Source organism: Haplochromis burtoni, unplaced genomic scaffold (genome assembly GCF_018398535.1).
Source record: "Haplochromis burtoni strain Fernald_Lab_line unplaced genomic scaffold, NCSU_Asbu1 Contig_32, whole genome shotgun sequence".
Classification (NCBI taxonomy): domain Eukaryota; kingdom Metazoa; phylum Chordata; class Actinopteri; order Cichliformes; family Cichlidae; genus Haplochromis; species Haplochromis burtoni.
The window spans coordinates 2,994,213-3,019,929 of record NW_024582393.1 but is presented as its reverse complement, the minus strand read 5'-3'; the positions used below and the strand labels follow the sequence as shown (position 1 = coordinate 3,019,929).

Sequence of the window (25,717 nt, the reverse complement as noted above, 5' to 3'; positions counted from 1 at the left end):
TTAGTCATAGGGCAGCTGTGTAGACAAAAGATAAAGTCTGACAAATTCCATAATTATGGTTTTCACATCAAAGTAAATTACAGGTTTGACACAGTTAATTTGGTGGATAAACCGATGATTGTTTGTCTCTTTTGTTTTCCATTAGCTGTGACCAGATGGAGAAGACAAATCCAGCAGCGAGTGTTTAATGCAGTGGGCAGGCAGACTCCAAAGTGGGTTAATCCTTCACTGCTGAGGCAACAAACTCCAAGGGTGAGCATGGCAGAGATGTAGCGTGCAATAAATGTCTGCTTAGAGTGAAATGATTATAGAGTTGAACAATGTTAGAATTATACGGAGAGATAAATAATCAGGTTATGTTAAATTATATCATATCATCATTAAGTCATTAAAATGCATTTGCTTTGAGACTATTGTGGTAGAAAACATGAAACATGAATGATTTTTGTGATGAATATACTGAAATACAAGCAGGATTCAGCAATATGAACAAAGCAAAGACATCTGGTTGGTTGTCATAATTCAAGTGCTGAGGCAGACTATGTAGAGAGAATACAGTGCACATCTGCAGGGCAGGAAACCTTCTGTCACTGTTCATGTAGATATACTTCAACACACTGTCAGAAACCCAGACTTGGAGAACATTTTTGTCCTCATATTTAACCATAACAGAACTGTGTAAAAAGGAATATACTTATTTTAAACTACAAAGTCCAGGCAGTGTCAGAAAAAAGGGCTCCAATGTACCTGGATAAGAGGCACAGAAACATTGAAGACTGCAGAACTGCTTTCATTGGGTAAAATAGAAAACCACAGAAATTCATATTTTCATTTCTTTCATTGAAAGTTTTCTCATTGTAGAGAACGGAGACAATCTTGACTTCAACATGAAATGAACTTTAAACTTTAAAAAGTATTTCACACCTGCAATCAAGAGATACAGCGATACATCAGCACTCAGAGTTAGCCAGACCAAGTCTATATCTACCAAACAAAGTGCTTTAAAGATGAAACTGTCTTTTTTCACAGTGCTAAAAACTAAAACTACATGTTTTAAATGATCAAACACTTTTTAATTTTAATTTAAGCTATTCAGACCTATCTGGGCCCATGTGAAAAAGGATTTTCCTCCTACACCTAATGACTGGTTTGGCCACCCTTGGCAGCAAGGATGAAAAATAACATGGTTTCCAAACACCAGTCAAGTGTTTGGAAAAACTGCCAGTGAGTCTTTCACATCATTGTGGAAGAATTCTGGCCCACTGTCCTTTGCAGAATTATAATTCAGACAAATTGAAGGCTTTTTGAGCACGAACAGCATGCCAAACCATATCAACAGCTGTTAACTTGTTAGAGTTAAGTGATTAGGCCACTCCAAAAATCTTAATTATGTTCTTTTTGAGCCTTTCAGAGGTGGACTTCCTGGTGTGTTTCAGAAAATTGTCCTGCTGCATAACTCAAAACTGAATTCACAGTTCCATCTATTACAGCAAGTCGTCCAGGTCCTGAAACACCAAAGCACTCTACCTCCACCATTTTTTTCTGTTGGTATGATAGTCTTTTTAAGAAATGCTGTTATAGTTTTACACCAGATGTAACAAGACGCAAACCTTCAAAAAGTTCAACTTCTCTGTTGTCAGTCCACAGACTATTTTTCCAAACATTTATGGCAAATGTGAGACAAGCCTTTGTGTTTCTTTTTTGTCAGTAGTGTCTCGGTCGTTGTGTCCTTGGGCAAGACACTTCACCTACCGCCTACAGGTGTTGGCCAGAGGGGCCGATGGCGCGATATGGCAGCCTTGCTTCTGTCCGTCTGTGGCTACAAACTGTAGCTTGCCTCCACCAGTGTATGAATGTGAGAGTGAATGAATAGTGGAATTGTAAAGCGCTTTGAGGGCCCTGAAAAGCGCTATATAAATGCAATCATTATTATTATTATTATAGTGGTTTTCTCCTTGGAACATCCCATGGGTTCACTTTTGTCCAGTCTCTGTCTTATTGTTGAAGTCTGACCTTAGCTGTGGCAATTGAAACCTTCAGGTTTTTAGATGTTGCTCTGGGTTGTTTTGTGGCCTTCTAGATGAGTTGCCGATGTACTCTTGGAGTAATTGTGGTAGGCTGTCCACTCCTGGGATTGTTCGCTACTGTTGCAAGTTTTTTTCTCTATGTGAATAATGGCTCTCACTGTGGTTCACTGGAGCCTTAAAAATTTATTTTCAACCCTTTTTAGACTGACAGACGGATATTACTTTAGATTGTGGCATGATGTGTTGGTTTTTGACATCTTTTCACCTACTTCACTTTGTTCTCCCCGTGTTTCGTGGGTTCTCACCGGGTACTGCAGCTTCCTCCCACAATCCAGAGACATCCAGTTAGTGTAGTTAGGTTAATTGGTCATTCTAACCCTGAGCCCACCCACCCCTGAGCAACCCTGACAAGGAAAAGCGGAAGAGATAGGATGAATGGGAGTGGCAGTTACGTTTTCTACCAACAGTGAAATGGTAAATGGCCTGTATTTGTAAAGCGCTTTGGGGTCCTTGGGGACTAGGAAAGCGCTATACCACTCACTCCCGTCCAGTCATCCGCCCATATTGACACACTGGTGATGGAAAGCTACGTTGTAGCCGCAGCTGCCCTGGGGCGCACTGACAGAGGCGAGGCTGCCGGACACTGGCACCATCGGGCCCTCTGACCACCACCAGTAGGCATAGGGTGAAGTGTCTTGCCCAAGGACACAATGACTGAGACCGGGACTCGAACCGGCAACCGTGCGATTGCAAGACGATCACCATAACAAGTGAATTGGAAAAGCACTTAAGAAAATGCATGGATGGTTATTTTCAAGTGGAATCATATCACCCACATTGCAAATTGCTGTCAGCTGTCATTCAGTGTATGATTAGCTGTGCTGCTGCAGAGATCCAGGCCAGACCAGGCAGAAGCTGTTTCATCAGATGAAAAGAGGCTGGTAACATTTTTGTAAAATCAAATGAGCATTACAACCTGGATTTAAGATAAAATGTTAAATATTTACACACAAGGAGCTGTTGAATACCAGAGTGCATCAATTAAATGGAAGGAAAATCCTTGATGGGTTCTGTTTTCAAATGGTTAAAGGAATTGTTTACCGAATACGAAATTTGATTTTCAGTCATTCTCTCTTCATAGGACATGCGAGTGGGATTCACACATGCCTCCTGTCGCACCCACTTCTTATTTCGCATAATCTGAAGTTAATTTGACACCGCTTCCTGACAGGTTGGTTAACCAGCGATTTATCAAGCATACATTACTCTGCAGTGTTCTCTCATTAAACATATAAGGCTTTGCAGCAGGTATCATAATTACTCTCTCAGCACTCACCTAGCAAATCATTCTGTAAATTGCCCAGTAAGTAATGCTTCTGACAATATATGTCTCCAATAGTAGCAAGCTGGAACAGAGCTGTAAGGGGCAACATTCTCCGTCTTCTTGTATGTTAGGTAAATGTAATTTGACCCACTAACTCAATGGATATTTGCAAAAATTAAAAGGACACGAAGATGCATGGAGGTTCTCCACCACCTTTCTACAATGCTATTTGAAAACGTGGACATCCCATCATAGCATGACACATACACACAGAAACACACTTTGTGTCTGTGTCTATATGAGGGGGTACAGTGTCAGCCCCCCAGGCAGCGGACTTTCAAATATTGAGTACGCCCTACTGTGGAACAAACTGCGACTGCTATCCAATGCCACGCTTGTCTGCCTCTGTTCAGATCACTTCCTCCGCTGGCTCCAGCCATCTGGTGGGAGGTAGCCTTGGCTCGTTTCAGATTTGGAAAGGATCCAAATAGCTTTCCCTGTCAGCTTTACTGCGCTCTCTGCGTTCTCTCTCCCAGGTTGTGTATATTAAGACGTTAACCAAGACATCAGGATTACAGCTATAATCCTGAAATTTATGTCTCTCCTCAGATGCACATCTGTCCCACCTCTCATTTATTAGGCTCTTAGGGAAGACTGAGATGAAGAGAGATGGGATGTTGCTATAACTGGTCTTACTAAAGAAGAATGATCATATTTCTGGTGGTTCTGGCACACCTCTGTTTAGTGTCAGGACACAATCATCTGAGATGTGTTTCTTGCAGTGATAAACCCATAAAGCATGTTTTGGTTTTATGGCCCCCAGCTGTACTGTTTTGGTCCAATGTCAGCATGAAGACAACACTGTGCACAACCAGATCAGTATCAAAAAGCCAAGAAACACCTAGCCCATTAAGTTTTTTGTGGACGCTTTGGCAAAGCAAAATACATTTTTTCAGAGACATTGGTAGAGACTTAAATAAAGTGAAAAAAACAGTGACTAACAGACCGAAACAAAACTATGTATGCACTCTAATATTAGACAGAACTGTAAAAGCAATCAGTGGAATCAACATCTAATGTAAGCCCCAAACCACAGTCATTTTTGTGACTGCTGAAGAGCCTCGGAACAGAATAGGAACGATTTGTTTCATCTTAATGAGAGACACAGACAAATACTTGCTTCATTGCTTTATCTAAAAAAAATTGCAGTCATATAAAAAAAAAACATTGAAAAAAAGCATTGACTTTACTTAATTTTTTATGCTCAGTAAATATGTAAAAACAAGAAATATTTTCACACATTTGACACTGCTTCTCGATTATGACTGTGCTTCATTCCTTCATTTACAAGGACGTTTGCATCTTAGTGGCATCTTGGGCTTTTCCATTCATGTCAGAGTTAATAGACAGAACCAGCTCCATTTCCTGACCAGGCGAGGGGATGGGCATTTTATTAATCTTGGCAAAGCTCTGGCTGATGTCCATAAAGGTTTTATTTTTGGTTTCCGGGAGGACGACATAGAGGTATATGGATCCCAGAATGCAGACTGCCACAAACACAAGGAAGGAAAAGGACTGCAGCGTCTCCTGTGCAAACAGAAAACATACAGACAAGAAACATGAGACATATCAGATTTGTGCATACACTGTGCTGTTTTCAACATCCTTACCCTCAGTTCATCATTCTTCAATCAGATGACATCTAGTAAAGTTTATTAAAAAACAAAAATTTTACAGCAGAATTTTAAACAATTAAATGATTACTAGCGTGTCCACCTCCACACAGCTGGATCGTGACATTTTTCAGTCCATCTCTGCAGAGACATCATCTGTGGCATCTGTTTTGTCATCTGTTTTGTCAAATGTGTGTCATTGATGAGGACAGCATAACATTCCCATGATTTTCCGCTCAAAAGAATCCTACAAGCATATAAACTGAACATTACTCTTCTTGTATATACTTGCATGTAGTCGTGTGTTCAAGTACCAAAAGTATGAAAGGTAACCTTGTCCTGTGGGTTATGCCAATAATAGAGATTAGTGACAGATTTAAAAATACTCACTGACTGATTACCCAGAGGGAGATTTAGATGTGGAGAGAGGGTTTTGTGCGTGTGCGTATGTGAGTAAGAGAGAAAGACAGAGAAAGAGTCTGAGAGAGAAAGGTTGGGTGTAGGGCAGAGAAACTTGGCTGACCCTGACCAGTATGTTACCAACTATAATCTCTCGCTTATGAGGAGGCAGACCGCAAATGCAGAACTATGTACCAGGTATTAGAAATGCAGTGTCCAAACAACCACGACCTCAGTAAAGAACTACTTACCACTTTGATTTCAGTTGGTTATATCACCACTGCTGTTAGTCTCTGACACTGTTTTCCTCTGTTGAGAGTATTTCATAATAGCGCCATAAAAAAAAACAAAAAACCTCAGAGCATCGTGCAAAGGGCCTGACCCAGTTTCCATGCTGCCTCTGTGACGTAACACTCATCTGCAAAGTTAGCAAGTTCTTCAGAAAGAACTGCCTTTCTCTCTCAGTTGTCAGGGTAGATGAGTCATCTTACAAACAGGACATTTATGCGTTCACTCCATTTGTCATTAATCGAATTTTTGCAAGCCCGTGGATTGACGAGGATGAGACAGTCCTGATTTTGACACTGGGATAAGCCTTTGATCTGCTGTGGTGGCTCAGCTGGATTCAGTGTGGTGCACACGCAGACAGTAAGGCATGAACACAAAGACCCAATTGCTGTTCACACACACACACAAACAGACACACTTTTTTCATGCTTAAATGAATGTTGGCTGAATAATGTGCAAACAGAAAAGGCGAGGTGAATGCTCTAAAATGCACTGCAGACGTACTGTAAATCTAATCTGGTCAAATGAGTGTCCATGCTTGGACATATACTGTCAGTCACTGGTTTCTGGTGCAACAATGAGTCATTGCTGGGGGAAGGGGTTTGCCGGTGTTAAAAAGGGGATATTTGCATGGCTGTGGGCTTTCATAGATTGTGTTGCCTGTGGGAGGCACAACGAGGAGATGGAGATGTATACAAGATTTGAAATGTCCACACTGGACTGATTTATGGATTACACCGATCAGCCACAACATTAAAACCCCTGGGAGAGAATAACATTGATCATCTTGTTACAATGCAGTGTTCTGTTGGGAAACCAGGAGTCCTGGCATTGATGTGGATCTTTTGACGTTGTCTTCAGACTCTCCAGATTCCAATATGATCAAGCGTCTGTGACAACCCACAGGACCCAATGGATCTGCTGCCAAAGTCCTGATGCCTGACTCTACAGTTGAGTGTTGTGGCTAATCCTTGGCTATATCATTGTTGTTACAATATGAGCATACAAGACAAAAAAACAACAATACCCATTAAGCATCATGTTTATGGATCACAGCTGCATTAATAAGACAAACACAAAGTCATTCAAAACTCATAGCGTATGAATGGATGTGATTGAATGTGATGGGTCATTAGGTTTTACAGATCTCATGCACAAATAGAGCTTGTTGTTATTGCCACATTTTATACTTATATATACATTTATATTGGTGTGAAGCATCGCATTGGAACTAGAGCTCCTGCTATCTTAGCATTTCTCCATATGATGACTTCACCAGCTTTGGTAAGGGTTAAAAAAATGGCAAGTGAAAGTTTCTTCTTTCCATAAAATTCACTGTGGCAGAAATTGACGTTATACTGTTTGTTTGTACTGGCTGACTAGAGTTATAGAGCAGCGTGCATAGTTTGTGAAAAGCTTGCCTGAGTCAATAACTGCAGAGTTCCAAACCTCTACCGTTATTAACATCAGCACACAAAGTGTGCGCTGGGAGCTTCATGGCATCAGTTTCCATGACAGAGAAGCTCTTGCTCTTGCAATTCTTAGGGAATGCTTTAGACTCCAATTGCAGCAGAAAGAAGGTCTTGTAACCCTGTAGTGCATCCTGCTTGGTGCATGAGTTTTTGAGACCTTTACATCATGTTTATTTGTTTTTTCAGAAAAACCTGATGTACACAATTAGACACATGTGGTGCTACTGTGAGCAATAAATACACATAAATGCTCGTTGTAGCAAAAAGGATACAAATTAAAACTAATATGCAAATTGATATTTAATTTCTTTCCTCTTAATTTTTCAGAAAGTTCCATAAATCCTCCAGTTAGACTTTTCTGGCAATTATTTCATGGTTCAGGCTTTATGAGGTGAAAGCACGCATTAGATCTGTTAAATTTATATAAAAAAAAAAAGAAAGAAAAGAGCAAGTTAAACAAAAAATCTCTGTTAAAACTTCAAATGAGGCTGTCAACAGTATCTCAAATGAACACATACAGGATGGCTGGAGCCTTTTCGTGTGGAGTTTGCGTATTATTCCTGTGCCTGTATGGTTTTCCAAATTAGCCAAAGGTGAATTGATTTGGAGAACTGATGATTCAAAATGATGATAGTGTGTGGTTGTCGGTGTTAGCTCTGCGATGAACTGGCAATTTGTCTTGAATATAGACAAATCCAAGATGGCGGTACACATCGAGTTAAGATATCTCACTTATCTTAACTGCACTACTGTATAGTTCTGTGTAAATAATCATTCTGTACATACGATAATTTTTAATCTTACAACTGTTTATAACTTGCATAGTTCACATTTCTGTATAACTGTATATCTCAGATTTCTGTATAGTTTTTTTTTTATTTCATATTTATATCCTGTTCATATCCTGTACATAGCTTGTACTCACTACAGCCTGTACATACTTATAGTTATAGAATATTCACAACATACTTCATACCGTGTACATTATAACATACCATAATAGACCCATTTCTGTAATATACTTACATATCTATATTATTGCTAATATATATTGTAATATATCTATATCACTAAAGCACTTCTGGATGGATGCAAACTGCATTTCGTTGCCCTGTACCTGTGCATGTGCAATGACAATAAAGTTGAATTCTATTCTATTCTAATTCTATTCTATATAGAGGGATTATGGCAGTCTTGCTTTGATTGATGACTTTGATTTGTTTTAATTATTTTACCTGAAAAAATAGTTAGTCCCTTTGAAACCATGACAGTGTTTAATATTAGAGAGATCCAACCTCTGGTCTTTTAAACAGAGCCAGTAGGATTCCCATACACCGAGTATTAAAAAAGTGAATACACTCTGGGCTAATTAAAATAAATCTCCAAAGTGGAAGATAAAATATACAATTTGCATGTGGCAAAATTTGGGTCAGGATTGTCCCCCATGAACCTTGTTAACATGCTCCATCTGGTGCCATCATCATGCATTTGGCTCAAATATTTGATAAAATACAAAAGATGACCAGTCAAATCAGTAGTAACAGTAATTAATTGCTATCCTTTAATTTTCCAGGGCCAGTGTCTCAGTTGTCTGTATCAGCCTTTCATTGATCAGGAAATAGCCTTGGTGGAGTTTTCGGGAGTGTTAATTGGTATAATTGCTACTTAATGTGTTCCTTTCCTGCACCATAGGCCTGGGAGCATTTTGCATATCTGTGTTCAGGTGCTGCTGTCCTTTTAGATATCCATGTAGGGAATTAAAAAGTGCTAATAATTGATAATATTTCATATTACAAGATTTTAACTGCTATATTTTATAACCCCATTTGAACACCTAGCTCTGCAGAGCACTAACTGACACCTCAGCAGTGGCCTGCCATGGAAAGATGGGATGTGACAGTTAAACGGTGTGTTGTCTGGAAAGGGGTCAGAGCTGGTTTCAGGTGCATGTCAGAAACCAGTCAGTCACTGCTGGGATCTGGATGCCAGGCATGTGCCTGGGAGTTCGTGGGGCTAGCAAAACCCAACCAACAAAAGCAACGAGCAACTCTGCAATATTTGTGGAATTGGCTGGCTAAAAATAACCTTCTGTTGCTTTCTGTTTCTCACACGTGTCCAAATCTTCCCTGCCAGGTCAGCCTTATCTCTTGCTCTGGTCTAGGACTTTCAAAACCCATTTCTCCTGTGACACACTCTTATTGTATACCTTTATTATCTGTTTAATTACCTATTCAGCTCTATATCTACTTGACCTTCCATTTCCTGACATAAATTACCAGCAATCTCATTGTTCAAAATACCAAAAAAAACCCCAAAAAACCCCACCTGTTTATCATGACATCATACCTCTTTGTCCTGTCTTCCTACTGGTCAGTGGTACATGACAGATAGAAGTGCAATATATCATCTTTTGTTTCTCCAATCCTTATTTTTTACAAGAATGAAGTGACAGTGCAGACACAATGGTGAGGTGTTCAGGCTCCTGTACATCTACTGACAACTCTTCATTTAAGGATTCATAGTCTGGTGTAGCTCTAGCACAGGAGAGTATAGGTGTTTCATTACAGGGTACCTGACATGCGGAAACCGGCAGGGTTCAGCACATTTCTGTAAATGACTTCCACAATGCAAGCTTCCTATTCTTAGCAGTGGGTGTTGCTTACCTAGTTATATTGTGATCGGTAACATGACACAAAGGAAAATAAATGTAGTTTTTTGTCACACTGCCAATGTGAAGATGTGGATGGCATTTTTGTTTTTTAGTCACACTTCATTCGAGACTGAAATATCTTTACAGATGAGTTCCCCCACCAAACTTTGTGTTTCAGAGAGAAGTATCTGGAGAATGGAGCTTTGACGAGTTTTCCAGAGTTACACTTTGGCGTAACATTCTGGTAACCGCTTCTCTCCTAGCGCCATAGCCAGATCTTGATCGTTAGATTTAAACTCTTCTGTGGTGGTGTACCGAGGTAAAACCACAAACACTGTGTCATTTCCCTAGTGTTTATGGGCCTGACTGTATAGCTATGAAAGAGTGACTTTGCAAACATTTTAACATCTCCAAAATTAATTACACTTTGAGAACACATCTGTTATTCCTGTGGGAGCTCATGCATCACACAGTCGGTGTGAGAGTGGAAGTGCAGGAACGCATCGCCCAATGGAGTTTTGAGATGTTTGGGCTTTAATTTGGTTTTTTTCTTAAAATCAGCAAGACTAAATGAAAAGGAAAAGACAGATCATGCAAGAACAACTTCCACCTCTAAGAAAACACCATCTAAGTGTTTGTTATGCCCTTTTCAGCTATTTTAGTTCTTCGTTCACTCTTTGCCTCCAACACATGACACTCCGGTACAGCTGACTGTAAGGACAAAATTAGATTTATCTGGGGGGGCTACTGAGCGAACAGGCAGAAAACATTTGACGCAAGGTCAAAACGGCGTCACTAAAATGTCCACCGTGCCTCAAGCAAACTTTCACTCTGATCTCAAACTTCTACGATGACTTTTGTCGAACTTTTTCTTTCTCACAATGAATGTGCCCTTAAAGCTACGGTCAGAGAACCTCGCTTTGTGGGAAAGTTGCAGAGGCGGAGGGAAGAACATATTGTTTCTGCTAAAAAGGTGAAACTCAGTTTAGTTGTAATTACAATCAGGTTCTGAGTCACTGTTTTCATGGCAAACACATATGCTCAACATCTGCTCTCTAGGCTAAAACCGCTTCTGATTGACAAGTCGTTTTGTCAAGCCACTTATCATTTATCTCGTCCATGTCAAAACTTTAGAATATAATTCATGGTGCTGTAGCATTTTCTGTCGCATACGTCACATAGGGCTGCTAGAATGTAGAAACTGTAACCAAGATCTACATTTATGGATGAATAAAAATCAAAGAGACAAAAGAAAAAGAGAAATCCCCCTGTGAAGTCACACACACCCGTGTACCGTAAACCGAATTCATTTGCATTTCCAGTGTAGTTCAATCTCATATTCATTAATTTTCAAAGCCCTGCTCCTGTTTTCAGAACTTATCAAAATCTTATCCCCGAAAACTCCACTGATAATATCATCTGTGCTCATCTTCATCAGTCTGTGAATACACTGTACAACTGATTCCTGTTCACAAAACTCCTGATGAGTGCTAGAGGCTAAATATCACGCACCCAACTGGATCAACTGGAGGTCAGATTCATTCCTGAGTTCCTGCACTCTTATGATGATCATTGGATGCCCGATATTTCAAGGAGCAAAGGAGTGCTTGAGAAAAAACACAAGAACAAAGATGCACGTGAAATCCCAGAAGGAATGTTTAAGATAAGACGGGCAAAGGAATCATGAAATGACACATCACAGGCTTCTTTATGTAACTCTGTGTAATTAAAACATCATCACACCCAGCTTTAGCTATAAATTCACATGCACTGAATAGTTAATCGTATTTGTAGTCCAGGCACTCAAACACAATTATTCAAAATGTATTTACTTTGCAGAGTCATGCACCTGTGTAGATGCATCCGTATTAACTACCCTGCTGCTCAGAGCTTTAAAGTATTACATTCAATGTTTTTCTACATTAATTCACTTTTTTAAATCAGCTGCATCAGATAGAAAATAGCCCTTTCTATTTAAAAAATCCTCCAGGTTAATTGGAAATAAAATAATTTATGTAATTATGAATGATTTATTAACTGAAAACTCTGGCTTCACGGTACAATGTATTCATTCACAGATGAATCTATTTAACTAATTCATTAGAAATCAGCGAAGACAAGCAAGAATACAATGAACAAGTTCGTTTAAGGGTGCAGGAACATCAGCATACATATTTAGATTTTATTTTTTTATCTCACAAAGATTGAAATGTCAAATGCCATTAGGATCTAATGAGGGACAAGTGGGTCATTATAACCAAGGGCAAAGTTCTGTCTAAAAAAAAAGGCAGAACCATGTCCTCTGCACACAGGGCAGATATAATCAGACAGTAGCACTTTATATTAGGTAATGTAAGAAAAGCAAAGTTAAAAACTCAAATATGCCATGTAAGAAATATAAAGGTCACACTTTCAGTTGAAATGTCATTTTTAAAAATATCTCTGTAACGATGTGTTATATAGATAATGCCGTTTTCCTAACGAGCCAGATAATGATGGTATGGTGTCTTTAGCAACAAAGTTTTCCTACTGTGGAGTAGCTAGAAATTGCTATCACTGTCCACAGTAATAGTTTAACAATTTTAATAATGCTCTAATTAGAAAGCACACAATTCAAGTTGCCAGAGTGCAATCTAAAAATGGCAGCCACACTGAAAGCTGTTTCGAAATGCCTGAGAAGATGATTTTGCCTCTCTCTTTTTGATTAAGATAACTTAATAACTTCAAGTCATAAGCAACGCAAAACCTCCATCTGAGTAAGAAACCAAAAGAGCAACACTTCACACTTTTAAGAAGCCCACTTAAGAGCTCTGTTGGTTTTTAACTCACTGACACTCACTGGAAAGAGCAGGTGGAGAGAATGAGGTGTGTCTGCAGCTGCAGAGCAAGCCTCGCAGTTGTGAAGCAGCACTGGTGAATGTTTGCCCAAAGCTCAGTAGATTTGTCACCAGAGACAACTTGCTGAATAGATATAAAAACTCACTGAATCTATAAAGCCAACAGGTTGCCAATAAAGAAGTCTGCTTAAGTGCGATAATCACTGCTGTGAGTGACAGGAATGCCAAGCACCCAATCTAATGTGGTATATGTTAGGTTATGTGATAAAGAAAGCTCTATGCAGTCCTATAAAAAACTAAGTATACCGTTAATGAAGGTTACAAATGATCTTCTTATGGCCTCTGACAGTGGACTCATCTCTGTGCTTGTCCTGCTAGACCTCAGTGCAGCATTCGATACTGTCGACCATAATATCCTATTAGAGCGATTAGAACATGCAGTAGGTATTACAGGTACTGCGCTGCAGTGGTTTGTATCATATCTATCTAATAGACTCCAATTTGTGCATGTAAATGGAGAGTCCTCTTCACACACTGAGGTTAATTATGGAGTTCCACAGGGTTCAGTGCTAGGACCAATTCTGTTTACATTATACATGCTTCCCTTAGGCAGCATCATTAGAAGACATAGCATACATTTTCACTGCTATGCAGATGACACCCAGCTCTATCTGTCCATGAAGCCAGATAACACACACCAATTAGTTAAACTGCAGGAATGTCTTAAAGACATAAAGACCTGGATGGCCGCTAACTTTCTGCTTCTTAATTCAGATAAACTGAGGTTATTGTACTCGGCCCTGAAAATCTTAGAAATATGGTATCTAACCAGATTCTTACTCTGGATGGCATTACCTTGGCCTCCAGTAACGCTGGTGAGGAACCTTGGAGTCATTTTTGACCAGGACATGTCCTTCAACGCACATATTAAACAAATATGTAAGACTGCTTTCTTCCATTTGCGCAACATCTCTAAAGTTAGAAATATCCTGTCTCAGAGTGACGCTGAAAAACTAGTTCATGCATTTATTACTTCCAGGCTGGACTACTGTAATTCATTATTATCAGGATGTCCAAAAACTCCTGAAAAGCCTTCAGCTAATCCAAAATGCTGCAGCAAGAGTACTGACAGGGACTAGAAAGAGAGAGCATATTTCTCCTGTTTTGGCTTCCCTTCATTGGCTTCCTGTTAAATCCGAAGAATTCAAAATCCTGCTCCTCACATACAAGGTCTTAAATAATCAGGCCCCATCTTATCTTAATGACCTTGTAGTACCATATCACCCTATTAGAGCACTTCGCTCTCGCTCTGCAGGCCTACTTGTTGTTCCTAGAGTATTTAAAAGTAGAATGGGAGGGCAGAGCCTTCAGTTTTCAGGCCCCTCTTCTGTGGAACCAGCTTCCAGTTTGGATTGGGAGACAGACACTATCTCTACTTTCTAAGATTAGGCTTAAAACTTTCCTTTTTGCTAAAGCATATAGTTAGGGCTGGACCAGGTGACCCTGAATCCTCCCTTAGTTATGCTGCAATAGAGTAGGCTGCCTGGGGGATTCCCATGATGCATTGAGTTTTTCCTTTCCAGTCACCTTTCTCACTCACTATGTGTTAATAGACCTCTCTGCATTGAATCATATCTGTTATTAACTCTGTCTCTCTTCCACAGCATGTCTTTATCCTGTCTTCCTTCTCTCACCCCAACCGGTCGCAGCAGATGGCCCGCCCCTCCCTGAGCCTGGTTCTGCCGGAGGTTTCTTCCTGTTAAAAGGGAGTTTTTCCTTCCCACTGTCGCCAAAGTGCTTGCTCATAGGGGGTCATATGATTGTTGGGTTTTTCTCTGTATCTATGAAGCGCCTTGAGGCGACTTTTGTTGTGATTTGGCGCTTTATAAATAAAATTGAATTGAATTGAATTGTTAATGCTTCAATAGGAATAAAGAGCATAAGGAGCAGCCAGCATTTGATGCACCTATTGCACCTATATAAACACAAAGGTTTGTGTGGTTTGCTTGCCTGGAGCATACAGGTTTATTTTAAAACAGTGCAATGAGTTTCCCGTGTATGGACAGAAAAGTCACCCCAAGCTTAGAGTGCTCAGAGAAACAAACAAGCAAAAAAACCCAAGAGCTACATCTCAGACTCTACAGACCTCATTGAGCATGTTAAATGTTAAAGTTCATCAGAGAATAATTAGAAAGAGGTTCAACAAGGATGGCTTGTTTGGAAGGGTTGCAAAGAGAAAGTCTCTCTCTAAAAAGAACATGGCAGCAGGGCTTAGCTTTGGAAAGGTGCATCTGAACAAATGGAACAATGTCCTTCAGAGAGATGAGACCAGAGGGGAGATGTTGGGCCATAATGAACAGCACCATGCTTAAGTACACTGGTAGAGAAGTGATGATTTGGGCTTGTTTTACAGCCACAAGAGCAGGGCACCTTGCAATCAGCGAGTCAGACATGAAATCCTGTGTATACCAAAGTATTCTAAAGATGACCAACCGTTTTCAAGAAATGAATACTTCTAGTTTTCCTGCCGAAGATGATTTTACATGCTATTGAATCATGGAGTGCACTCCATTTGTGAAAAATGTTGTTTTTAATATAGACATTGTACCTTGAAATAGGTAAATGCTGATATAGGAAAAAAATCATCTGTCATGAACAACAGACTGCTGTATGTTGTGTAAAGTTTGAAAAATAGAAGACTGACGCAAGCTGTACAGACAGATCCAGAGAGATCAGCAATAGATGCTTTAATTAAAATCATATTCTGTCAGTAGGAATTACCAGATACAACTCACTTAACAGATCATTGGGAGTGATACAGCAAAAACTACTTAAGTACTCAAAGAATAAAACAGCTCGATATAAATTTTTAAAGGGATCGTGCACAAGGAAAACAGCAGGTTGTTTTAGATCTGTGTTATGAATTCTAACCAGAAATGGAAATGTCAAACTGAAGAACACCTTTGCTTGCAATGCTGTAAACAAACTTGTCTTCACTGGTGCAGTACAGAGTACTGAGACACAATTAATACTGAGACACTTGGACAAAATTAAAGCAATGAACTGTGGATGACTCGAAAGCTTCACTGGCTGAAATGAGAAGAATGTTTTAACCACTAAATGACTTCATTTTTTGTGCGCTAACATGAGATTGAAATGAAAAATAGCAGCAGTGAAGGACACAAAGAGACTGATATAGTTATAATTGTTTAAAATGTGAAAGAGGCCAAAGGAATAGCAAATAGCTTAATTTTAATCCTTTAGTTATAAAATCCTTGGAAGATGAGCACTAACAGCAGAGGGGGAAAAGGAGGAGACATATACTGTGTGACGCATGAGGCTGGCAAACAAGTATTCAGTCTGTGGAATGAGGAACCACATTGCTTCGATAGAACTATGTCAGACTGATTTATCCTCTTTTCAGTTCAGTATCTTTTATGCTAGCCTGCATTCAGATCATAAGCAGATGTATACGATAGGTTGAGGCAGCCACAAATTGTCAGATTCAGCGCATATAGCAATGATTCACCGAGTGGTTCATTTTTAAAGGTAGATAACCCGCATTCATCGCCTTTTCATCAGGATTCCCATTTTTGCAATGTTTGATTAAAAAAAACCCTCACACTTCAGTAAAAGTCCCTTTTTTCACTCTAAAACGCTAGATCCCCCACCCACCGTCTTAAAGGAATACTGCTTGTCTTTACAAAGAAGTTGGTCCACCTTAAAACAAAACAAAATGAAAGAATATAAAAGAATTGTTTTCATGCAGTATCAAGAGAAAATAAATCAATGAATGACCATTAATGTACCTTCAAAGGACACTGCAGCCAGCCAAGTTGGACAGTTATTATACAGAATGTACTCATTAAGGTTGCCTGTCAAGATATTAATGGCTGCTACAAAATATCAAAGACAGAGGGATGAGAAGAAAGAAACAGCGATGGTTCATTTATAATACACACACAGGCTGTGATTTCCCCAGTAAAACTCCAGGGTTTCCTCCAGTGTCTGCAAGCCAGCTGCGCCAGAGCATCAGATTTTAGCATGCTTTTTCAGACAGGAGGGGTCGACAGTCCCAACAACTTTACTCGCTGAAACTATAAACTCTTTTGTTCTTCTTTACAGTTCCAGCCTTTCCCAGCTTTCCTTCTGCACCTCTGAATTCAGTCTTATAGTGTTAAAATTACATGTGAGCTTCACTGTAAGTAACTGTATCACCACTGCCTTTACAGAACGCAACTGAAAATCAAAGTCTGTGTCTTCAGATGATGTTCCTGTAGGGGGACTCCCACCTCTGTCTCCCAGATGAGAGTTTTGCTTTTGTCACAGCAGCAGCTCGCTAAAAACACCTCGTGCAACAGCATTTAATGAACATATATGTGCCGGCGTTGTTAAAAGAAAGTCTGATATGGGACAGAACAACCTCCAAGATAATAATGGGGGGTTTTTTTGTAACTGGAAGAGTACTAAAGGTCTAGAAATAAAGAATTAATAACCTTGGGCTGTCCCCTGTACAGGTATTTAAAAATGCAGTTAAAATGCAGCAGGAAAAAAGAGAATAATAAAAAGGTAGTAATAAAAAGTATTAAATTAGTAAAAAAGTATAAATATTAAAAAAGAAAATGAAAAAATGAGCATGTTATGGTTCCACAGTGAAAGTGTTTAATCCAGATTCATATTTTAAGCTTAAAAACAGGTTTTTGATTTTTCTGTTTGTTTTGTTTCATGTTCATCACTGCACATACGTGAGTAAAAAAATATTCCCAGTGACTCTATTGCTTCGTAGCTTATTCTATAAATTTCATTTTCCCAATAATGGGAAAAATAAGCATGCACACAGTTTGTACAATAGTACGGAGCTCCATATGTCTTGAACTCCAGGAGCCATAAACCTCCTATCCAGTAAAAAGGCCTCTAAAATCCTTGGGCTTTTTTTTTTGTTTTTGGCTTGGCAGAGATACTACATGTGCCAGGCATTCTGTTATCTCACAAACAAAAGCTCAGCGCCATTCTGTGTGGCAGAAAACTGCCGCTGGAACACCTGCAGTGAATTGTCTGTGTTATCAGCCTGATTTCCCCCTACTACACCCAGAGTGGCAGTACAGTTTATAATTGTGTTGGCACTGGTCCAGCTCCTGTTGGGGAAAACTGCAGCCACTCAAGCTGCACAGGAGGTTATACATGTAGTCCAGTCGCATGGAGGAATTTAACACCCTCGTTCAGAATGGTTAGCCCTCTAAGCAGACGCATCAAAATGCTGCTAGTCTTCCCCCACCATGATGGAAACCATTCAAAGTGCCCATTCTTGACGTCTGCTGTTTGAAGTGTAACATATTTGAAATAGCTGTAATAACAGCCAAATAATTTCATATCAGTTTTTCTTTTGTTCTGGTGCGTTATTCTTCTTGGAGAGCAATCAAAAACGATCCTGTTCCCATATCCCTGCTTTCTGCTGCACTGCTTCAGTGATTCTCTGAATGCCCAGTGCTGATCTTGTCTTTGAGAAAGCGTACACTGCACGAATGTGCAGTTGTTGAAGACATCAGTCCAGAATCAGAAAAGTGCTAACCATCTGAGTCCACCAGCTTGTCCCAGGGCTGTCTGGGTTGTGCTTGCAAGCTAAGACTCTTTTAATGTTCATAATGATGAGTTTATTCAATCTTTGGACATTAATAGATCTGATGGTGCTTCGCTGATCTCCATTTTCTTCTCATGAGGAATATAAATTGATTTCTCTGTCCAGCGTGCTTACTTTCCTCTTTGTGATCATGGCCTCATATTACCAAGTCTAGCCTTATTTCTTGTCAGTGACTCACTCGCTGCTTTACAGGAGATAACTGCTATGAATGTAGCTGCACAAGAGTAACTATCCCCATGGGCCACAGATTCTATCCAACCCAGGCATATGCTACATCACAGGCCTTGTTAAAAGGGATGTCAATTCAAGACATTTGACTTCTCACACTGGGAGCAGATTTCCTGAAGTATCTAATCTCTTTGGATTGTCTATCAGGATAGTCAGGTTGACTTTAAAGTAATACAGGCTGGTCTTATCTTTATAAAAAGTTAAAGAACTAATTTCAATGAGCTGAAATCCACTAAGTGATAAGACTATAAGGCTGCAACGGATAAACTAGAAATTGCTTCAGATAAGGCAGTTGGTTCTCAGGAAATGAGGGCAAATCCAAAGGCCCAACAAATTTACAATACCTAAAGGTCAATTTTAGTCCCATAGGATCTGCTGTATAGTGAGCTGGCTGATGGCTAAAGACAAAGGCAACCAAATGTTTGTAAGAGACACACACATACACATAAAATGGCTCAGAGTATGAGAGCTGCTGAAAGAAATACCACCAGCACTGCATAGGCACAATAGTTAAAACTCCAGAGGAAGTCAGATGTCCACATTTTGCAGCCCAGTGTCTATGTCTGTTATAGCTGTAAACACCATTAACATTAAAGGATCCGACCACATCAGCCTTGATCTTAAAAAAGCAAAAAATACAAATAAAAAGCTCACACATCGACTTGGGTGGTAGAAATGTCATCCATCACTAAAAACATGCAGTTTAATTTATCTGGCATAAATCTGATGTGTGTATGAATGCGATGTTTCTGTGCGTCTGAGTGAAAAGATGTGGTTGTTGTGGTAGCTCAAATTATTAATTTTTAATGCAACCTAAATTGTGGCACAAAAAGACCGAATTTTTTTCTCCAAACAGTTGCAGTAAAACATGCTGCAGTAAAGCATGCTGCAGTAAAACAATGAAAAAAAAAAGAAAACAAAAACAAACAAACAAAAACACAGGGATGCAACAAAAAGAGTTACGATGAGAGGAGGCAGCGACGAACAGTCGCCTGGAGCAACCGGTTGGGTTTCAGGAGATGAAAGAGGACCTGGTGTCTTTCGGGAAAACATTCCAGTTTTACACACTGATAGGCTCTTCTGTCCTCAACTCCTGTATATTTTTATTATGTCACCCCAAATTTCATTTCTAACAAACAACATTCAAGGATCTTTTTTTTTCTTGCAGTTTTTTGAGAAATCATGTGCATTTAAAGCAAAACTCTCAGCCTGCTCTCTATATTAACCTCTGCACAGTACTTTTGGGTGCTCTGTCTATCCTTGTCTATTTGTAGCAGCTCTTTTTAAAAGGCTAAAGTAACGAGTATCGACTTGTGTGCTGGTTGGGAGAAAATACACCTGAACCGCCACCTTGTTCAAATAAAAATCCTTTTTTTGTTGGCACCAAACTACACGAGCTCTTATTAAGCAGCGTTGAATGTAAATCTGTTTCTGTGTCTATGCATTCAGCATTGCTGTCACGTCTCACACTGTTACACCTTGTTAAGAAATGTCCAAACAGTGAAACCAGCGCATCAGCGGTACAGCAGGATACATATGCAGGATGCGTTAAGGCGCAGTGTTGCTGGACATTCGAAGACATTTTGACTAAATGGATGAACAACATCAGACATCACAACATCTCTGAAACACGTAAGATTAAATTTTAGCATTACTGCGCAGCTCATGAAGGCTGTACAAACGTTTAATCTTTTACTGCTGTTAAGCTCCAAATACACTGCAAACATATACCAACATGTTCCAAAATACAACTGAATCTTTAATTAAAGATCCCCAACTCCAGATATGAAAATGCCCTTTTCTTTTAAACTATAGATCAATCCAAGTATCGATAGTATTGATACCAACTGCCGGTATTGGTATTGGATTGATAATAGCATGACAGGATCGATAACTTGTTTCTACCCTCCAAGTTCACTTTGTTCCCTAATAAATCATGTTAATTTTTGATTTATTTATAGTCTGTAGCACATTTAAAACAACAGAAGCGGAAAGACCCAGTTTCAAAATACACGAAATACACGCTGGTAATTATTCCAAAAATTAAAAATCACAGTGATTTAGCGCTTAATAAAATGTATTCAGAATTAACAAATTGATAATGATTCATCTCATAAACCATGATACGCTACTCTTCCTCACATACACTGCCTTAAAATGATCAGTATTGGTATTGGCAATATCAGCCTTGTATTTACTTAGTGTCAGATCTGTACAAAAACTTTCAGTACTACCACCTCTAGTTTGCAGGATTTTCGTTTAAAAATTCAATTCTAAACTAAAACCTCTTTGATATCACTGATGGTAAGTTCTTAATTTTGGAAAATAGCTTACAAGCTAGACAGGACATTATAAAACAGTTTTCAAAAGTAGTGATTCCCATGAAAATTATATCTAATCTGTAAAGTGGGTTAAGTGCCCCTTAACAGTAACTTTTACTGCCAATATTTTGCTGGTACGGAGTTAAAGCTCACAATATTATCACACTAACCAGGGAAATAAAACCCCAATTCATAATTCCTGTAGAGTATGCCCTGCATGGCTTAACTGCTTTTCCTCGCGGCTGTGCCAGGCGAGGCTTGTAGTAAATGAAGCAGGATCACAGTTTTCATATCTGCGCTTTACATAAAGGTCAGGATTATGTTTAAAGTCTTCTGTGCTCAATCCAAGTGCCTTGAAGAAAACTACCTTATAAAAGTTAAGTGGTGTGCGTCGGAGCGCCAGTCGAAGCGACTTCATCTTCCTATCATCACTTTTAAATACATTCAGGTTTACAAGCATGAATTTCAAGAACATTTTCTTCATTAGGTTAAAAATCATGCGCTGTTTGGTTAATAACACTACAGCTTTGGCTTCTTTTGTAATATATTTTTTTATTGTAAATTCAATATATGCTCCTGATGTTGTAAACCTGAGTGAGTAAGCTGCAAAATCATACCATAACTAAAATACAGTGAACATAATGGAGTGACAACATTGATATTTAATAATGATGATATCATGGGAATGATACACATATCCACATATTTAAAAGATGGACATAGCTTTGATATTAAAAAATTAAGCCACTGGTAAACTATGTATAAAAAAATTGGTCCACATTAATGCTAAAAAGAATGATAAAATGCATTTAGTGTGGGCCTTCCTTGTGACTAACAAGTCATTACCCTATGAGATGGTGGTTAAAATACTCAGTCCATATTTGATATGGATCTAAACTAACCAACGACTGGTGTCATGGTGTCTACACTCATCTTTTACATCCAGTGGCCAATACCCCAGTGTGTGGATACGATTGCTCCACAGAGGTGACCTGTCGAGGGTGTACGCGGTCCAGTAACAGCTGAGAACTGGATAAGCAGTTAAGAAACTTGATTGGCAGATGATTGTGGATGTGAGTGAGACGTTCACACTTTACAGAAGCTAGCTTTCCTCATTTGCCAGTTTTCTCTAACCCCATTTGGCAGAAAAGATTACGTTTTATACGTTTTATAAGTATACTGTGTGTTATTTTTGTCATGATAACCATGTAATTAAAAACAGATATTGTGGTAGCCTGAGAGTATAAATAAATAATGCCACTTACTTGAATAAATGGAAAAAGGAGGCCCACGGCAAAGTTAGATAGCCAGTTTACTGTGCCAGCGATCATGAAGGCAGCAGGTCGATAAGACTGTTCAAACAGTTCCCCGGTCAGGATAAAGGGGATGCCACCTGACAGAGAAAAAGACAGATGCACCATTAGTTACAATAACAAAGAGCTTTGATCAGAGAGGAATTCTGTGTTTATTGCTTAATAATGAGACTTGTTTCTTGTTAACTCTTAAAGTTGAAATATGAGCTCCCACCTTTAAAGTAAGCCGTGTTATCTTTGCCTTTTCTGCGTGCCTTCCTACTTTTAACCAGAAATGTATCAGTCCAACTAAATCCAAGGATACTGTACCATCCTTGCATTTAGTTTCCACAGCACATATTCCCCTTTTTATCAGAAATCCATCAGTAATTTCTCACACTGAAATGAAGTATTATTTGTATCTACTGGAGTTTGACTTGCAGAATTTAAATAAGCAGGCACTTTCCTTGCTTTACCTGACCATCAAACTATATGTGTTCACTGTGCTGATTTAAATCAGATGAATTTATAATAATTACTTTGCTAAATTCTTTTCAGCTGTATTAATTTTATTATTTTTTTAAAAAAATTCTCTAATCTGCTCTATTGTTGTTACAATTGACAAAAAAAAAATGTGCCAGGTGACTTTAAGTTAGATATTAATAATCACTCTAACTGTACTGCAACAGAATTTCTTAACATTGCTAAATTATTCATTTAGGGCAATGTGTTACCAGCCCCACACAGGATCTGGCTTTTACGCTTGACATATCTGTTAACTGTCGCCTAATGAAAGCCATTATTCTTACACCAACTCATAAAAAATATGTCTTGTTGTCTTGAGTAACAATAATAAGCACAATCCAAGGTTCAACCCTATCAACTGACTCATTCATCATACTCAGTTTTCTATCTTTGCTATATCTCCTAAGGTTTGTGAAAAATTTCTGTTGTCTGAGTTTTATTTATGAGTTCCACGACACGCCGATGATGTGGAAGTCTCAAAAACTCACAAAAAGTAATTTAAAAATATGATACATTTGGCTTTAAAGGGTTAAAGAGGTTTTACCTGTCATAGATCCCTGGCACCTCTCTATCATAAACAAATCCCTTTCATCTGGCTGTGATCCAGATTACTTTAAAACAACCAGTTTCTTCCCTCCTCAGACTCCACTGCTTTAAAGAATTACAGACCCATTTCCAAACAGCCATTTATTTCAAACATCTTTGAGAAAATTGTTGCTCATCACTTCCTTCAGCTGGCTGAGGGAAACATCTTTGATTAATTCCAATCTGGTTACTGATCAAACAGCACCACTAAAACATGACCATAACCTAAAATTACTAAAAATACAACACTAAAGATAAAGGTGACTATTCCACTTTGGTCCTACTAGACTCATCTGCTGTCTTTGACACCACTGATCATGTCATTCTTACTAACAGATTACAGAATTAGGTTGGCATCACTGCCACAGCTCTCAAATAGTTTTCATCACAATTATCTGACAGATACTTCAGTCCTTATCCGCACCTGTCTTATGTGGAGTCAGTCAAGGCTCAGTCATTGGCCCATTTCTGTTTTCTTTACTAATGTTACCCTGGTTGAGCTTCAAAGCCATTTCTTACCATGTATATGCTGATGATACACAGCTGTACTTTTTTTGTCAAGCCTAACAACCTGAACAGCCTCCCCTACATCAGGGGATGCTTCATTGTCTGTAAAAAATGGATGTCCTCAAATTTCCTCCCATTTCAATTCTGGTAAAATTGAAGTTTTTTATGATCAGTCCTGAAAACTTCTCTGTGGAGCTCACATCAAGAAAGTGCATCAGCTCACTCTGGCGTAATATCATATCATCTCCTAAGGACGTTGGTATCACAGCTCTTAAGTTAATCTTGTTTCCTTCATCCAATAAACATCACAGAAAATAAATCCTGACTGTGATTCAATAATGTGGTATTGTTAATACGCAGTTTAGTTTTCTCCAGCATTGATTATTGGAATCATTAACACAAACACCACAAGTTGTGAAATTATTTAATGGGAATCCTCTACAGTTTCTATTCCAACAATACATGCATATAGGCATAAATCCTGGTATTAAGGTCCAGACCCAACTTTTGTTGAAGTGAAATAAAAGTTGCTTCCCTGTTGTCTTATCAATAAATGACACAACAACACAGCATGCAGTTAGAATATTTTCTTAAGCACACAAAACACATGAAGATGGATTTGCAAAATTCTTTTCGCCCCTCAATTATGGATGTAAACACAGTGCCACAGTTGAAAATGGCTAAAAGAGAAAACCTTCGGGCATTCTTATACAAACCACAGAAACAGTCAGTAAAAGGCAACCATCTCTTGGAGCGCTGAGTCTTGGGTAGATTATGTTGGCAGAGAAGCCAAGAGTACCAACAATTTGTTGCAGTGGGCGTATAGCATGTGCAGTACATTGAAAAAAAGCATGATTAAGGGCGCATGCAGCATGTTTTGCTTGAATGTAAATGACTGAAAACAAAATGCCTTTCAACATTGCTGTGCATGGTCAAGTGATGGAAGAGAATCACACGCAGGGTCATTGTTTATTTTCACAATGTAGACACTATTATTATAAGTTATGCCTAATTTGGAATCAGCTCCAGCCTACAAAATACTGATGTGAGGGTATAGATGGTGTTCTGTGTAAACCAAAGCATGCTGTCGATTGGTGTTCGCAGGCAGCTTCGAACGTGGCTCCCTATAACCTCACACATCTCACAGTTTCTCCCACACTGATTCTAAACAAAGACATGCACACATGGATGAGTTTATATCTGCATTGTTACTTGTCTGGTATGATTTAAGATATCACTGCTATTGCCTTGTGCATTGTAAATGTGGTTAAAATATCCAACAAAAACATCGGCTAAGATAGAAATCTTTCAGACCAGTGGCTTTTGCATTTAATCCTCACAGCAGGTTTTTTGTTGTCACATAATTGCTTCTGAGGCGACAGTTAATGAGCTACAAGCCACATGAGCATTTTCGGCGTGTGGTGAATAAAGGGAGGAATGGCTTCCATTAGCCCTTAGCATCCTCTTACATTTAATTGCTTGTAATAATAAACTATCCCATTGATGGAAAAAGATGCTTTTTAACAAATGTGACCAGCTGATTAAAAGTGATTGCATGTGTTCATGCAAGAACAGAGCTGACCTACCTACCTACCACAGGGATAAAGGACTGGCTCTGTGTGAGCACATTACAGCCTCAGATTCTTGAACAAACCAAAACAAACAGCAGCAGCAGGTAGTAGAGAAGATAATCAGCTTCACATCAGGTGCGTTATTTGAAAAATTCACTTACTGTGATATTGTTTTCTTTATAATGCTAACACAGAAAACCAGTTATCTATAAAGCCTTACTCTGATTGAGAAATAATCTTTTCCTCTTCCCAAAGTCTAAACTTGACACCAAGCAGTTTTAATGTCGATTAATTGGGGGTATGACAGTCTGAGATGCATACCAGTCACAGTTCTGTCTTTCTGTCTCACCTGGTTTTCTGCAGCAATGAACCCCCCCCCC

At 39.0% G+C, this 25,717-nt stretch overlaps 1 protein-coding gene across 5 annotated transcripts in view; it reads right to left on the bottom strand.

Moving 5' to 3' along the window:
- Positions 1–4,553: 4,553 nt before the first annotated feature.
- slc2a9l2 (solute carrier family 2 member 9, like 2) overlaps positions 4,554–25,717 on the bottom strand; it is a 97,875-nt gene continuing 76,711 nt past the window's right edge. For 3 of the 5 annotated variants that reach the window (XM_014332518.2, XM_005918700.3, XM_005918699.2), the window contains exons 12-13: positions 22,123–22,250; positions 4,556–4,938 (exon numbers count right to left, since the gene is read on the bottom strand). In XM_014332518.2, coding sequence (XP_014188004.1) covers positions 4,696–4,938; positions 22,123–22,250 — 371 coding nt within the window. In that variant the 3' untranslated portion in view covers positions 4,556–4,695. Of the gene's footprint in view, positions 4,939–22,122; positions 22,251–25,717 lie in introns of all 5 variants that reach the window. The other 2 variants (XM_042219429.1, XM_005918701.2) reach the window with 1 other exon arrangement.